The sequence below is a fragment of the Haliotis rufescens genome, unplaced genomic scaffold, assembly GCF_023055435.1.
Source record: "Haliotis rufescens isolate VD_foot unplaced genomic scaffold, xgHalRufe1.0.p SCAF_1, whole genome shotgun sequence".
In the NCBI taxonomy this organism is placed as follows: domain Eukaryota; kingdom Metazoa; phylum Mollusca; class Gastropoda; order Lepetellida; family Haliotidae; genus Haliotis; species Haliotis rufescens.
This window is the reverse complement of record NW_025963779.1, coordinates 82,210,428-82,225,233: the sequence shown is the minus strand read 5'-3', so window position 1 is coordinate 82,225,233 and position 14,806 is coordinate 82,210,428. Positions and strand designations below refer to the sequence as shown.

Sequence of the window (14,806 nt, the reverse complement as noted above, 5' to 3'; positions counted from 1 at the left end):
TGTTTCTTTCAGAATTCTGTGCTTGTGATGAAGTGGGACCCTACAGGTCATGTGCTGGCAACATGTGCTTTGAGTGAACGTAACTTGAAGGTGTGGAAGACAAGTGGTGAAGGGCTCACCTGTATGTGGAGTCTGACCCACCCCTCCTCTCTGTGCTCCATAGAGTGGTGCTCTACCCTGGGGATCGGGGACAACAAGAGGCTGCTTATAGCAGGGTGAGGGCTTGCATACTGAGCCTGACAGCATTAGTATAGTCAGGTGTCATTTAGCATTGACAGTATCCAATGAAATTGTCAGGATTAACATGTTTCCATATTCACAAATCATGTTCGTTTGTATTGACATGGGCGTTTAGAATAGTAATCATCTGAAAGGCAGTGTACAAACTATATTTGTGATAAATCTCTGGTAACAAGGAATGAATGTCATAAACTTTTGATATATCAAAATGTCTTTTTCAAACAGAAGAGTCTTTATAGGTGTGGTCGACTCAGGATTTGTTTGGTAAATTGATATACATGTATTTATAAACACAGTTTGGGTGGGTTATGGTAAGGGGAGTTTGTAGGGGCGGCTGATGTAGAACCTACCTTTATGGTCATATATTGTAGAAGCCTATGCCCATGCGGGCGCAGTGACTGGGAAGATGTGACAATGTCACGCTCCTTGCATGCTCGACTAGGTGGAAGCCATAATGGAAGGCCGAGATGTAAGGAACATGATCATTGACTGTGTCCATTTTCCTTGTCACATGGTCCACGTGTCAGGTATATAAGCTTGCCCTGGGTAGCGAATCGTCAGTCGTTGCTCTCAAGTACATTGTATCTGGTAAGGTTTAGTCAACTCCAACATCGTGCATCAAGACCATTTATTTTTTCTTCTATTTTTTTGTTGGGATAAATGTAATGTTGGATGAGTAGTTATAAAACTGCTGCAGTAAACATCTAACCTTTGACATAAATCTATATTGTTCTGCTGTCATTGGGTGCCAATTACAAAGGCATTTAGAAGTTGGGTGTTAACATGACAAGGAGTATTATTATGGATATCAACTTCTTTATTATACATATAAATTTGTAGCAAAAACAGAATAATAAATCTCATACTAATATTTTTACATGCACACAAGTTACATATTGTAACATATATCACTTTCACAATGTACATTGTGAAACCTGAATGGTAAATTTCATGTTGAGACCGCCATTGATTTATTCTGTTGTGTTGTTATGCTAGTGGGTGTGAGGATGGAGGTGTCTATCTGTGGGAAATCCCCCAGCCGTCCAACGTGGAGGTCCACATCTCGCCCTTCGCTGTCAAACATCACTCAACAGACAGACATGAGGTATTGGATGCTTTGAAGTTGTATCTTTACTTGGGTTCGTTTCATATGAACTTCGTGTGTTACCTATACCTGAAGACCTGGCGCAGTAGCTAATGTCATAAAACTACTTTGGAACAATAAACTAATTTTAATGTTTGTTTGTTGTTTAAAGCCGCACTCAACAATATTCCAGCTATATGATGGCGGTCTGTAAGTAATCAAGTCTGGACCAGACAATCCAGCGATTGACAACATGAGCATCGATCCACGCAATTTGGATACGATGACATGCATCAACCAAGTCAGCGAGCCTGACCACCCGATCCCGTTAGTTGCCTCTTACAACAAGCATAGTCGCCTTTTAAAGCAAGCTTAGGTTGCTGAAGACCTATTCTACCCTGGATCTTCACAGGCCACTAATTTTAATGATAGGACATGTTTTTGGTGTACACATTCATACAATATTCAGCTGACATCAGTTTCTTTTGTTTCAATCTGTCCTTCTTGTTACCGATAAGTAGAAGAGACAAGCATCAAGAGTTTGCGTGTTTGTGTTGTGGTAGATTTGTATTACTATATTGTGATACTGTTGATTTTTCACAACCCAGTTATAATAGCCAAACCAACACAACCTATTACCTCACAACCAGAATGATGGCAACTAAAGCTTGGACCATTGGTGCTGGGCCCAAAAGAGTAGCAATTAGCTTCCAATATTTTTTTCACGAAATAATGTGAATTTCTGATATTCCTGTGTTTCAGTTTTCCTCCAGTTCAAGCGACAGCAGAGAGGAGAGCCAGGACACACAGCCTCATGCCCCCTTGAAGCCCTGCCAGGTGCTGATGGGGCACCTCACAGGGGTCACCGCCATCACTTTCAGCTCCAATGGTCTCATGATAGCCAGTGGTTGTGGCAAGGGATGGGTGAACATTTGGTCTCTTCAGGTAGTTTGCTTTCACGGTAGTAATGTTTCATATACTACAAATGAATATTAGTCAATAGGCCACTTGCCTGAACCAATCTACCATGCCAAATGTATGTGTAAGGTCATTAGAGTTTTTGATAGTTTGCCAAAGTGTTATTTTTGGGGCAAGTTCAAACAAAAAACACAAGTCAGTTTTTCTGATACTATATTTAACTAACTATGTTCCCTTTTTGTCACAGGGATCTGTGTGATTGTTTGATTTGTTTGATATAGTTTCCTCTAGAGCAGGGGCAGGTAACTCCGGGTGGGTCCTGAGTAGTACCCGGGTACCCACAGGACTACCCAGACCCGTGGTTAGTCACGTGATATATTGTTTATATGACAAACACAATCAAACTCCATGGTTACACTACAAGCTAAATATTCACATTTCTTTCTGATTATACACTCATTCCTTCTCACCTTTATATGTTTGAGGTAAGATAAAGCTTCTGTCAACTTCATTGTATACCTGATCAGAACGTTTTATGCATGTATCTAAGTAGTTTTTGCAAGGGCTCTGGTAAAACAATTCTCAATCAGACATTTTGTACCCAAATTGAGACCTACAGCGAGTACCCGGTAAGGGTCAGGTAATACTAGGGGTTGGGTACCCGGCAAATGAATTTGGACTCGTCCCATCCCTAGTTTCCTAATTTGTTAAAGAAGTGATCCACTTTGATATTGGACGTTTGTATTGTAGGATGGCTGCTTGCTGCAGACTCAGACAGGCAGTGGTATGGTGAAGAGTATCTCATGGGTTGCTGATCGCAGTCTTGCTGTGTGCTTCAGCAGGTCCAAGGTCAGACACATTCATAGACTCTCTATGAGATTCGTAGTAGTCAACAGTTACGGTAATGATTACCAGGTAGCAGTCAATATCACACTGTAATGTACCACTAGGATGTTGTCATGTGTGTATCAGCTGCGGGATTAATCGGTTTATTGCATCTCTTTATCAGGATATAAGTAACATCCACTATACCCCAGAGTTGTTCACGAAGAATCGTGTCGTCGGTGTGGCTCGTCGCGCTCTCAAACTGCGAGGCATCACAGGGTTGCACCAGGCACCGTGTTTCCGTGGAATGCTCCAAAGACTACCAAGCATGCTTCAGGAACAGTACCTCCATGAAAAGGTAGTATGCATTGAACTCAAAAAATTAAGTTGAAAAAGATGTTGCAATTTTGTATGAGTTCACTTCATGAGCTGTTGTATATGTTAACGTTCTTTTGATTTGTGATGTAGGCCAGTAGTTAATCCCAGTTTGTCACACGAGAAAATGGGGTACATTTCCTGGGTGTGTGTACAGTGTGTGCATCTGTTCTTGTTGTCTCAGTCATGTTACTGCTGCAGTTTGGAACCATATTGCCTAGAAGTGGGGGGAGTCAGTATGACGTATGTGTTTCAGCCTGTGATCCTGTCCGGCGACCAGCTCATCCACAGCCTGTACCTCCAGTGTCTTGCCTCCCTCTCTGTCGGGCTGTCCCTCGACAAGGCTCTGTGCTTCTCCCCACAGCCACTACATCACTACACACAGGAAACAGGTAGGAATAACTTGGGAGAAAACAGCTGCATGATCTGGGTCCCAAGAACACACGACATTTTTGCAAATATCATGCACATTCATCGTCCAAACCACCCTTTGAGGCCAAGATGCACTGTACAACTTTAATTTCCTCATCCCAAAATCACTGACAAGATGGGTATGTCCTTTGCCGATCCATTTTTGGTAATGGTCATTTGTGCCTCATGTTGTGTCCTTTGCTTTGAGAATATGCTGGTTGTTAGTTTGAATCTGAGAATCTCTCTGATAATGGCTTTTGGTCTCCTAAGAAGAGGCAATATGTCTTTGGGTTTGAGCAGTGTGCTAGAGGAGATACTGACTGCTCTTGTATTCAATAAAGAATTTGTAGGCTAGCGGTTACACCATTCACTAGTCATGCTGAAGATTAAGATTCAATTCCTCACATTGGTACAATATGTGAAGCCAGTTCTTGGGTCCCCTACCATGACATTCCTGTGACATTGCTGAAAACAGCTTAAAATGACCATTCACTCAATAAGGCATTGATTGAATGTATAATTGATGCAGATGTGTCTTTAATTGTTCTTATATTGGATATTAAGCCTAATTATTAGGTTAACATTATTCCTGTCTATTTGCCTCGTCCACAAGTTGTGTCTATTGTTTCCTGTTACCAGTGTTTCTAACTTGTGTTCCACAGCCCACAACAACCTAGTGTCAGAATGGCAATGGCTTCTCACGTATTCCACCACCCTCAAAACATCAGCTGCCCTTGCTAGCAGGAAGCCAATCCCGGAAACCTTCAAAATACTTAAAAGAGACACTGAAGACTCATATTGTCTTGGTTATGTGAGTACTGTTTTAATAGTGCAGCCACATTTCATCTACACATGGTCTATCATGGTGTAACCTCTGTAATGTTCTGGTCACTTGAGATCCTCTGGGTGCAAGAATGTTTCACCAGGGTAATTACCATGTTTTCAGTGTGGGGTTAGTACTTTCCAGGTTATGACAAGTTTATCACAGCTTCAGCAATAACATCTTAGTTACAAAGAAAAACAAAATTTGTAAAGCGCTCTTGAGGCTCATCAAATGTTAAGATAAGAACTTATTGTGATTAACTCTGTATGATCTGTTGGGCATGCAGGACAACACACAATGGGACCTGAACAAGGACAGTCAAATTATGTCCTGGGTGACCCACCGTCCTGAAGACTGGCAAGTGGGTGGGCGGTGTGAGGTGTTCACCTGGGGAAGTGGGAGACATGGACAGATGTGTGAGGCAGGGAGGTCTTGCCTCTCCCCAGCAAAAGTGCCATCATTCTCATGTGCTCAGCAAGTAAGTATTACAAATAGAATAGTTTCCAAGCTTACCTGCTCTTTGCATTTTAAGGTAGTATTCATTTGTGTCTGATATTTATCCAAACTTTATACTGCTCAGGATTTTCACTACATATCAATAGGCATACATCAGCATGTGGACATTGATAACATGTTATTCTAAATTGCTTTTTCGGTCAGTGACCGGTGGAGTTCAGCCTCACTCTGAATCTCTTCTCTGAAGAAAATGAATCTTGAATGAAAATTGAATTTTTACAATAGTCAGAGTTGTTTTGTTCTTTACTCCTTAAATTAACATGAATTTGTTATTTGCAGATTGTTTGTGGTCAGAACTGCACCTTTGCCATCCAGGCCAATGGGACAGTGCTAGCATGTGGGGAGGGGAGCTACGGCCGCCTGGGACAGGGCAACTCGGATGACACCCACACACTCACCATCATCTCAGCATTGCAAGGTACAACTACATCACTGGTCTCTGTACCTGTTTGAGGTGCTCCTCTCTTGAATATAAATGGTTTTGAACATTGTTTTCCCATTCTTGCAGGAAGTACTGGTACCCACATCCCGTGTTTCCCATGCTTAACTTGAGTTGATCCCAATAACTATATATTACTAAGTATTGGACAGTCCGAATGGCTGTTAGAACCACAGTATCACAGTTTGTCATTAGTGCTGACTTTAGCCTTTTTATCTTTTCTGAAGACTGAGTCCAACAATATTTTTGGTCAAGTAAACTTTGCCAGTGGCAGTGTGTATGTAATGATTAATATCTAAAGAAAAGAACAGGAGAAAATTTGTTGGGCTAAAAGACATTGTTTTGAAAACATTTTTGAGTTTGTAAAGAACAGGAGAAAATTTTTTGGGCTGATATACACTGTTTTGAAAACATATTTGTATTTGTTTGCTTGTTTATTTCTTATGATGGACATGATAGGCTGTTGAAATCTACATTGAAATACAGCCTACATTCACCCAAGTTTTGTGAATTATGTAAATAGGTAATGGTGTGGTGTATTTCAGTCTTATATCAGACTGTTTCACGTTGCAGGGTTTGTGACGATGCTCCTGGCTTCATCAGTTGGGTCTGATGGTCACAGCCTGGCTCTGACAGAGAGTGGGGAGGTGTTCAGTTGGGGTGATGGTGACTACGGTAAACTGGGCCATGGTAACAGTGATCGACAGAAGAGGCCGCGACAGATAGAGGCTCTTCAGGCTGAGGAGGTGGTGCAGGTAAAACACAAACACTTTGAAGAAGAAACTTGAATAATGTAGATCATGGAATACAGTATTTAACTACCATTGGACTTGGAATATTTGAGGATTTTTTTGTTTTTTTAGCCTAAAGTGACACTTTTTTGTCTTGATAAATTGTAGTTAATTGTCATGTCAGGTTCGCTGTGCATGGGCAGAAACAATGACATGTAACAAATCTCACAATGAACAATGTAACTGAGAGCTAGACGTAGTGCTTCACACTGTCAAGTGTTCAGATTGTCTACACAAGTTCATCAATCAGTTAACACAGTTGACTTCTATCTATGACAGAGTTTTTGGTAGGCCTGTCAAATAATCTTTAAATTACAAGCAAAACAATTCTCGCCCATAAGAAATATGTACAATTTTATGGGTAGCAACTTCTGGTTTATTGCGTATAGCGACATTTCGATGTAGATTTTTACACCGTTAACAAGCTGTAGTTAACAGTGAAACGTCATTCTTATCACAATGTTCTTATATGTCGTTCAAGGATTGCTCTTACTCATGTTACAACACGTATAACGTGTACAAATTTCCAGACCTATGTCTTTTGAAATGTGTTATTTGGATTTTCCTGCCTTTGAAGTTAGATCATCTCTCAAGCAGTTGAAGTTAAGTTTGCGATAATATTATTCAATCGAACTGATGTCACTTAATACTATATCATGGAATTATAAGTCTATAGTCTTTGTGTTATTGTTTGTCTTTTAACTTCAAAGGCTACTCACATCAATTTCATGACACATTAATTTCCAGGTTTTCAGTAATCTTCATAACAATGGTTTTACAATTTGTAATCAACAAAGTGTTCTTTAAGACTTGTTAACGGATGAGGAAGCTTTCTCTTTTTAGTTTGTTCCTGAAAGATTGTCATGATGTACATTTCAGTTCTTTTTGCAAAGATATACACATTGTCATGCTTTTGAAATAGGTTTCCTGTTACTGTTAATCTTAGTGTGCTTGATGATCAGAGGAAACTTATCTCACAAAAACAAGACATTTTTGGGCCTACGTGATGAACATCTGCATTTATTAAAATATATACGTACAAATTGTATACACTTAATGTCCCTGAGCACTGTCTTGAATGTGAAAGTATTCAATGTGCTAAATGTTGACAAGATGATTGTGATATTTAACAGAAAGTAATGAGCAGTAAATGTTTCACTTTTTCAGATAGCCTGTGGGTTTAAGCACAGTGCAGTAGTAACTGCTGATGGCAAGCTGTTCACATTTGGTAATGGTGATTACGGGAGACTCGGACATGGATCTACGTCAAACAAGAAACTCCCAGAGAGGGTCATAGCTTTAGAGGGACACCACATTGGCTTCGTGAGTTGGCATTTTACATTATGAAAATGTAATCAATGCTACTGCATTTAGTCAAGTCTGTTGCAGAGAGTGAAAAAGACTCAATTTACAGGTTTAATAAGCATCAAGGGTGGAAGTTCTAATCTAGTTATTTAGGTGACATGTCTAAAGATGCACTGTTTTGTCTTCTAGTTTAAAATTTATTAGCTGCTTGGGATGTTTCATAATTCTTCAGTTTGCTTGATAGCTTTGTGTACTCGATATCTATGACAGGATCCTCTGATCTTGCGATTACATAACCGGTCATGATATTATGTTTGTCAACAAAATACCCACGCTCATGGACTTTTCCAAGTTTGGGATTTTTTCCATACCAAGAAGTAACTGAAACACTGTGAAAAAGCAATGTTGAGTCAAACTGTCTTACTCACTTAGTCATTAGCTGTGTATGCTAATGCTGTCCAACATTTGTGTTTATTCTGGTGCAGGTTGCTTGTGGGCTGAATCACACTCTGTGTGTGTCTGTGGATGGCATGTCAGTGTGGTCATTCGGTGATGGAGATTATGGTAAACTGGGTCTGGGCAACACACTGTCCAAGTCTCTCCCCACCAAGATAGAAGCACTGGACAGTGTCAACGTGAAGAAGGTGGCTTGTGGAGCACAGTTCTCCATGGCTCTCACCAAGAATGGATCAGTCTTCACCTGGGGCCAAGGTGCAGTATTCATCTATTATGTATTATGGAATGTTTATTGGATTATAGAATGTCTGGATTAATCCTACTTAACCTGCTTGCTCTTTAATGATGAAAAATTACCTCCTTGGGTGAAATATGTGTGTTATTAATCAAATTTGTTTGTGATAATACCAACAAGACAAACATGTATTAATGGGTGGACCCCGTATAACAACCAGGCATTATTCTGTCCCAACACTGCGCACATCAACCTCATGGTCAGTAGTTAGGGGATGCACTGGTGTTCATGGGTCATTTTCAAGTTAGACCTGGTCATTTCCACAGAAACAAATGAGAAACAATCAGTAAACCATTTATTCTAATATTCAACCTGAGAGGGTATGTCATCTATTGACTCAGTTTATTAGAGCCAGTGGTGTCAGCTATAAGGAATCCATATCTAGTCCCTGCGCAGTGATTATTAGATTGGAGTCCCGAGTGTCAAACTACAAAATGGGGTCTCAGATAATGTCACAAATTAAATGCAGTACTCGAATCAGTACCACAGAAGAAATAAGATTGCACATGCTCAGAGGCTGTTGGTTAAAACTAGATATGGAGATCCCTAATTGCTGGCATTGAGGTCATGAATTTTTCGACTGTGTATTGTATTTTTTTACTGTTTACATAGAGAAAGATTTTTTAATTGGTATCAAATTATGAAAATGCAGTCCAGGACATTGAAATAAATTTCCTCATCCCAGTGGATGCACTCTTCAATTTTTTATGCAAATAGGATGCAGGATTTCGCATCCAGTAAATCCCTGTAAGTGTCTGTATGTAACAGATTGATCATTTGCCAACAGATCGATTGATAGGACAGAGTGATGCAAGGTGTAGAAACCACACAATACCTATGTGTGTGAGCGCCTTGTGTGGTCACTTTGTCACGGATATTCAGACTGGCTCTGACCACACCATTGCCCTGACCTCTAAAGGTGAAGTGTGGGTATGGGGGAATAACTCCGATGGACAGCTTGGTCTCGGACACACCAACTCTATCAGAGAACCGCAGCAGATATCGGGACTAGCAACCAAGAACATCAGACAGGTGAGTTATCCATTTTCATAAGCATATGAAGGATTCATTTGGAAAACAGGGAACATCCTAAAACATTTAGCATTGCTTATGTATTTATTTATTTATCAGAAGATTTGGGAAAGCATTTGACCTTATACATTTCTGTAGATTTCAGCAGGTCGGACTCACAGTGCAGCATGGACTGCACCACCCCCTCCCAAGCGTATCCCTGGTGCCCCCGCCCCCCTCCAGCTCGGCACACCAGAGTCTGTCCCCCCTCAGTATGGATCCCTGAGAGAGATGTCTATCGAAGCCATCAAGTCTCGTCTTCTGGTGCTACACAGATTCTCAGATCTTGTCTACTCTTCCTGGAAACTCCATAATCTCTGCCCCAGACAGGTAACAACATGACAGCACTGCTGTTCCTATCTGGTGCTCTTATATTTGATATTCTTCATTACAGATTAGTGTGTTGTTTTGTTGATTCAACTAGTTTAGATGTTCCTTTATGATTTACCTTTTGGTACATATTTGAATATGACTTTCATATCTTTTTTTTTTTTCTTTGAAATGTGTATATATATTTCTATATTTCTCAAAGGAATTAAACAGTTTTGATGCTGGTATTTCTGGCATCATGGATGGCCGACTTCGTCCAATCCTGTCGCCTCGTGTGTACACCCTGCCAATGGTGAGATCTATTGGCAAGACGATGTCCCTTGGCAACACATGCAGGCCTCAGATAACAGTGAAGAGACTCTCAACAAGGTATTTCTAAATACACTCTTGACAGTTTGTAATGAAACCAGGGGGCATGGGTAGTGCTGTGCAGAGTTGTGTCCCTTTGGCAAATCAGACACCTATGGTCATGGGTTTCCCATGATTATGTTCCTAGGTTTGTCAGCACCGTACCCATGCTCAGGAGTGTCATGGAAGTGGTAAACGTCTGAGACCTGCATCACTTGGGGCTTTCCTCCAACAGAAAACTGACACGATGTGATGTAATTGGAATACTGTTCAAAGCACATAAAACTAACTCACTCTAATGATACAGTGATATGCTTTGCACAAGAGAAATGATGGCAAAATGTGTTATTTGTTTGCTTACTGTGATTCTAAACACCATTCTGCCACCAGGGGGAAGAAGTGCCGTCCAGTGTATGTGCAGATTGCGCAGCAGGTGGTGAAGCTGCGCCCCGAGGAGCTGCGACTGCCAGCTCATGCCTGGAAGGTGAAGCTGATAGGAGAAGGTGCAGATGATGCTGGCGGCGTCTTCGATGATACAATCACAGAAATGTGCATGGTGAGGACATCTGTTGTGTTGTTGCCTTGATCAATGATCTGCAGTAGTCCATACAAATATCACATGATGAAGAAGTCAGGGATGTGTCTGACTGAATTTGCCATCACACTGTGTTTTTCAACCTTAAGCTCACTACTAGTTACAGACTTCATACTTTCAATAACAATTTGATACAGTCCTTGGAATATGTTTCATGACATGACTGACATTAACAGTCAGTGTTTGATTATATCATATGCAGCTATACGATTCTTGGATTGGATCATCACTTGAGAAGATTTTGGCTGACTGCCATTGATAATCAGAATTACCGATATATGTGATGGTACAAGCCTTGATTTTCTGATTTGTTTATTCATCAGAAAACAATTCTTTTTATCCCTGTTATTATGAATTATTAGCCTAAATACATACATGTTATGAGTCAAGGTTACTCATACAATAAAAAGATTTGTTGACAGCTTGATTAAAATAGAGACTTCTTATACACTGTATATTGCAACATGTCAGTTTGTTATAGGTCATTTGAATTGTAAGTTGATCCCAGTTTGATCTTTCTCCAATAGGAGTTGGAGTCTGGAGTTGTTCCACTACTGATCCCAACACCAAATGCCAGGAATGAGTCTGGAAACAACAGAGACAGGTAACCAACGTGAAGGGAAACTGGGCTGAGCCAATTAGTGGTTCTAGCCATATATTTTTTAAACAACACTTTCTTGGTCTGTTTACCCACATTTTATGTGTTCATCATCAATCTAGCAGTTGCCCAAAGTTACACAATGCCGAATCCTATGTCTAGGTTCCTGCTGAACCCTTCCTTGGCATCGGAGGAGAACATGGTCCTGTTCCGGTTCCTGGGCATCCTGTTCGGGGTGGCGGTGAGGACCAAGAAGCCCCTGGACCTCCACCTGGCCCCGTGTATGTGGAAGCTACTTACTGGCATGCCACTCAAGGTGGAGGACATGGAGGAGGTAGGTCCTGTCACTAGCTGTGGGACTCTCCTTACAAATCTCAAAGAAATAGATCTTAGGTTTTGTACTGAAGTGTCAGGGAAGTTGTTACGGGAAATAGGGAAGGTACACACGATATGGTGTTTAATGTCATTCCCTTACATACCCAGTAATGTTTTCCTGCATGTAGTATTAATGTGTTTAGGGTACATTACTGTAGCATAGCATTCTGTAGCAATACAGTAGCAAATGTTTGACTTTGAGTTTTGTTTTATAACAGGAAAGAAACCAAGCAAATACTGTGTTTCTCTTGTTTGACAGGTGGATCACTTGTATATCCAGAGCCTGCGAGGCATCCAGGATATCCATGAGAATGGTGTCAATGAAACCAACTTCCATGAGGTGAGACAAAGAGTGATCAACACGACAATATGAAGATCAACTAGATACTGACGCCTGATAACATGATGGCTATATCATTTGGGGAAATTAGGTTATAAACATGCTGTGTTTTGAAATTTGATGAAGCCTCACTGTAGATTAGATACCTCTTATTGTAGTTTGTAAGCAACTACTTTAGCATGCGGTTTTGAATGTATAATCACAGGTGACAAAACTAAATGCGAATTTTTTTTTGTTACTTAAGATTTTGAGTGAAGCAGCACTGCTTGGGGTTTGAGTTGGGTTTCCGATCTGAATTATGGAAAACTGATAATAGCCTTGAAACAATTTATGGCACTGTCTTAACTCCAACAATGTTTTACAATTTATTGTCAAATTTTCAATATTGTAGTTACTGCTACTCTGCATTTTGTAACACATAATTGTACATGTGATTATTTTAATATTTTTACTGAAGATGCCTGAGAAAGAAGTATTTTTTTAATAAATATTAGTTTCCACGGTGATGCAGCCATCATATCATTTGTTTCAATCAGAGGTGGTTATTGTGATTTGATATCTCTGACAGACCAGTCAGAATCTACTAATTCCAAATTCATGGAAGAATGGATCAATAATGACTTGTATAAGTGAGGAAGTATCTTTGATGATTTAGCATACAAACAGAGTATTAGTGATTTTATAAGTAAAATTGCAACAGTAGCACACTAGAGAATGTGCTTCTAAGAAATACATATATGATGGTGTGCTCTTTCTTTTACACAATGATGCTGCCTCTTTCAAAATAAGATGTTATCAAAGATGTTACAGTTACGATAAACTGTTCTTTGACCCAGCGACGAGGAAAATCTAGGTTTCACAACAAGCTTTGTGTTACGCTCTCGCTGAATGGATGAAAATAATTCTTGCCCAGTCCATTAGCTTAATCACTCATGGCAATACCTATTTTTATGCTACACAGCAGGTTGGGGTCTCAGCATCTATAAGTACAAAGAGGTTTTAAGCCAAACTCACTCATTTCTTCATGTATTAATATCTATTTTGTGTTTGTTCATAGTTCATCCCTATTGACTGCTTTGAGGGTCAGAGTTGTGATCAAAGAATGGTTGCCGTGGTGACTGGAGGCTTCAACATCCCCCTCCACTTCCACAACCGCAAGGAGTATGTGGAGCGTGTTATGCAGCACAGACTCCACGAGATGGACAAACAGGTCAGTACCCTTGGTCAGAGAAAGCAGTGAAAATAGCAAGGTTTTGAATTAGTGATCATGTGCTAGTTAACACTTAATGATAGGATAGCAGTCTTAAACAATCATGATAAATGGCTGTCAGGCAATATGACGCTTGAAAAATATTTGACTTCGTACAAGTGTGCTATCTATAACTTAGAAGTCATAATTTTAACATTTTGTCTAAAACCAGAAATGAATGAAAAACGTTCTTGCATATATATTTTAGGATGTCGTTTAAATAAAAATTAAAGAATTATTACAGTCTGTGACTTTAACCACTAGTCTGAAGCCTGTGTCTAGTAAAATTCTGTTCAGTCTAGTAAGATCAGCTAACAATGGTCCATATGATAACACTAGAATGTACAAAATATATGTTTAGAGCCATGTAAGGATTGTTGACTCAAAATATTTTGGCACAGACTGTTATTATTAGCTTATGTAGGTATGTTTATTGCAATAAATAATTATAATGAAGGTAAAGTAATACCTCACGGATGATACCTGTATAAACTGACAGAGTAAACTGCTTCAGAGTAGCAGGTGTGTTGAATTCTATACTTTGGAACCTATCCAAAATCAAATACATTAAATGAAGGGTTGTTCCACATATGAGATTTGTTTGTGGAAATGTCATGCCAAGTATGCATGTTGTTGATATTGCACAGGCTGCAGCAATAAGAGAAGGCATGTCATGGATCATCCCAGTCCCACTGATATCTCTACTGACAGCTCAGACACTGGAGCAGTTTGTGTGTGGGACAGCAGAAGTGTCTATTGATGTGCTGCGCAAAGTTGTCAGGTCTGGACTGCACTGACATTGCAAAACATAATTAATAGCATACAAAATTAGAGTTCTCTTCTAAATGTTTTCAAATGTGTTATGTGTAATGTCATGAAAACTAATTCATGACGATGAAGATGTTATCTACAGGTGAAATGATTGCTATTATGAAAGCCTAAGCCTAAGAAACCATTTGATGTTCTGTAAGATGTTTCTGGGGCAGTGGGGTGGTCTAGTGGTTTAAGTGTTCAAGTTGTCATGCCGAAGACCCAGGTCCAATTTCCCTCATAGTTACAATATGTGAAGCCTTTTTTAGAGGTAAAAGTGGCATAGAACCATTCCTGCTTGCTCGCTCACTCACTCACTACTCACTTTCTCACTCTGTTCTATTTTGGGTATCAGGTATAGAGGAATAGATGAGTGTCACATTATCATTCGATGGTTCTGGGAAGTTCTTGAGGCCTTCACCAATGAAGAGAGGATCCAGTTTCTCCGCTTTATATCTGGACGCAGTCGTCTTCCAACAAACCCTGCTGATATAACACAGCGCTTCCAGATCATGACCTCGGATAGGGTGAGTGTCTTGCTTACCCTGACGTGATGCGGAGTCATTCGTGTGATATCTCTTGTAACAAAAGATGCTATTATGTAAGCAATTC

General features: G+C 40.0%; 1 protein-coding gene across 1 annotated transcript in view; it reads left to right on the top strand.

The window, feature by feature from the left end:
• Positions 1–14,806, top strand: part of LOC124136901 (probable E3 ubiquitin-protein ligase HERC1) — a 74,555-nt gene that overhangs the window by 53,645 nt on the left and 6,104 nt on the right. The window contains exons 56-77 of the mRNA XM_046502944.2: positions 13–215; positions 1,237–1,345; positions 2,087–2,269; positions 2,993–3,091; positions 3,252–3,425; positions 3,699–3,834; positions 4,516–4,664; positions 4,963–5,154; positions 5,472–5,610; positions 6,205–6,386; positions 7,590–7,745; positions 8,213–8,438; positions 9,266–9,510; positions 9,649–9,879; positions 10,082–10,248; positions 10,618–10,783; positions 11,350–11,426; positions 11,583–11,754; positions 12,055–12,135; positions 13,193–13,345; positions 14,032–14,165; positions 14,550–14,721. Of these exons, the coding sequence (XP_046358900.2) occupies positions 13–215; positions 1,237–1,345; positions 2,087–2,269; positions 2,993–3,091; positions 3,252–3,425; positions 3,699–3,834; positions 4,516–4,664; positions 4,963–5,154; positions 5,472–5,610; positions 6,205–6,386; positions 7,590–7,745; positions 8,213–8,438; positions 9,266–9,510; positions 9,649–9,879; positions 10,082–10,248; positions 10,618–10,783; positions 11,350–11,426; positions 11,583–11,754; positions 12,055–12,135; positions 13,193–13,345; positions 14,032–14,165; positions 14,550–14,721 (3,546 nt within the window). The remainder of the gene's footprint in view (positions 1–12; positions 216–1,236; positions 1,346–2,086; positions 2,270–2,992; positions 3,092–3,251; positions 3,426–3,698; positions 3,835–4,515; positions 4,665–4,962; positions 5,155–5,471; positions 5,611–6,204; positions 6,387–7,589; positions 7,746–8,212; positions 8,439–9,265; positions 9,511–9,648; positions 9,880–10,081; positions 10,249–10,617; positions 10,784–11,349; positions 11,427–11,582; positions 11,755–12,054; positions 12,136–13,192; positions 13,346–14,031; positions 14,166–14,549; positions 14,722–14,806) is intronic.